The sequence below is a fragment of the Penaeus monodon genome, chromosome 23 (assembly GCF_015228065.2).
Source record: "Penaeus monodon isolate SGIC_2016 chromosome 23, NSTDA_Pmon_1, whole genome shotgun sequence".
In the NCBI taxonomy this organism is placed as follows: Eukaryota; Metazoa; Arthropoda; class Malacostraca; order Decapoda; family Penaeidae; genus Penaeus; species Penaeus monodon.
In genome coordinates, this window is record NC_051408.1 from 4457630 (window position 1) to 4458925 (window position 1296).

Consider the following 1296-nt stretch of genomic DNA (forward strand, 5'->3'; position numbering starts at 1 on the left):
TTGAAATGGCTCGCGGGGGCGTGGTGATGAGGAGACATCCTCATTCCTCGGATCAGTTTGTCCCTCGACCTCACCCTCATCACCACGTGGCCTTCGATCATGAGGCTACTGGTGTCGCTTCGGGGAGTCATCACCTTTTCCCGAATAGCGTTCCGGGGAGCCCCTGTGTCTCGGGTGATGATGCGACGCCAAGTGATCACAGACCGCGTTACGTGGCGGCGTACCAGAGGCAGTGTGATGAGTTGGCTGGCTTGGCTGGTTACCACAGCCCGGGTCGTGAAGTCGTGGCTAATCCCCAGATACCTTCCGTAGCCATGATTGGGCATTACCACGATGGACTTGATGTCACATCCGATCACCACGGGGCGGCAGATAATGCTTTGGGTAGTGGTTGGAATTCGCGAGGTTTCGTAATAGCCAATCAGCACAATTCACGTGATGAAATCCTACAAAGTCGGTGTAGTCCGCACGATGAAGTTGCAGCCATTCAACACCATTCACCGTATGAAGTCTCAGCCAATCAACTCAGCCCATCTGATGACGGCTCGGCCAATCATTACAGTTCAGAATTCGAAACCGTCAGTCAACACAATCCACCTCGTGAAACAACCAATCAACACCGCCCATCTGATGAAGCTCCAGCCAACCATCACACTCCAGTTTTAAATACTCCAGCCAATCAGCATAACCCGTCTGGTGAATTCTCAGCCAATCAGCACAATCCGTCTGAGGAAGTCTCAAACAGTCAGTATAGTTCAGTATATGAAACCGCCAATCAGCACAATGCACCTGATAAAACATCCAATCAGAACAGTCTACCCGCTGACTCTCCAGCCAATCAGCACATTCCACCCCATGAAATACCAGCCAATCAACACACTCCACCCGCTGACACCCCAGCCAATCAGCGCAGTCCCACCCACGAAATCCCAGCCAATGACGTCGCTCCTCCCGACGAACCAACCAATCAAAACGAAGCCAGCGATGACGTCACGCTGCCACCCTCACGACGAGACACAAGGTCGCCGAAAACTGACCCTTTGAAGAGTGAAATTGACCCCAATCAAGGTCAAAGCGAGAATTCCGGGGAAGACAGTGAGAAAATTCAGGAGAAGCCTTTCGCGTTCAGCCATTACCTGTATAATTATCTCAGATCCGTGAAGAACATTCCCCCGTGTGAGAGTGAGTAGGCCTTTACAAAATCGAAATAAAGAAATGTGATATGATAGTAGTGAGGCGGGAAGTTAGTGCTTTTGTTGTCGAGATTACAGTTCGAATTGTGATGCAGTGCCGTTT

At 50.8% G+C, this 1296-nt stretch overlaps 1 protein-coding gene across 1 annotated transcript in view; it reads left to right on the plus strand.

Moving 5' to 3' along the window:
* Positions 1–1296, plus strand: part of LOC119587741 — a gene marked incomplete at its 5' end in the record, with an annotated part of 18048 nt that overhangs the window by 7900 nt on the left and 8852 nt on the right. Inside the window, 1 exon segment of the mRNA XM_037936427.1 lies at positions 1–1182. Coding sequence (XP_037792355.1) covers positions 1–1182 — 1182 coding nt within the window.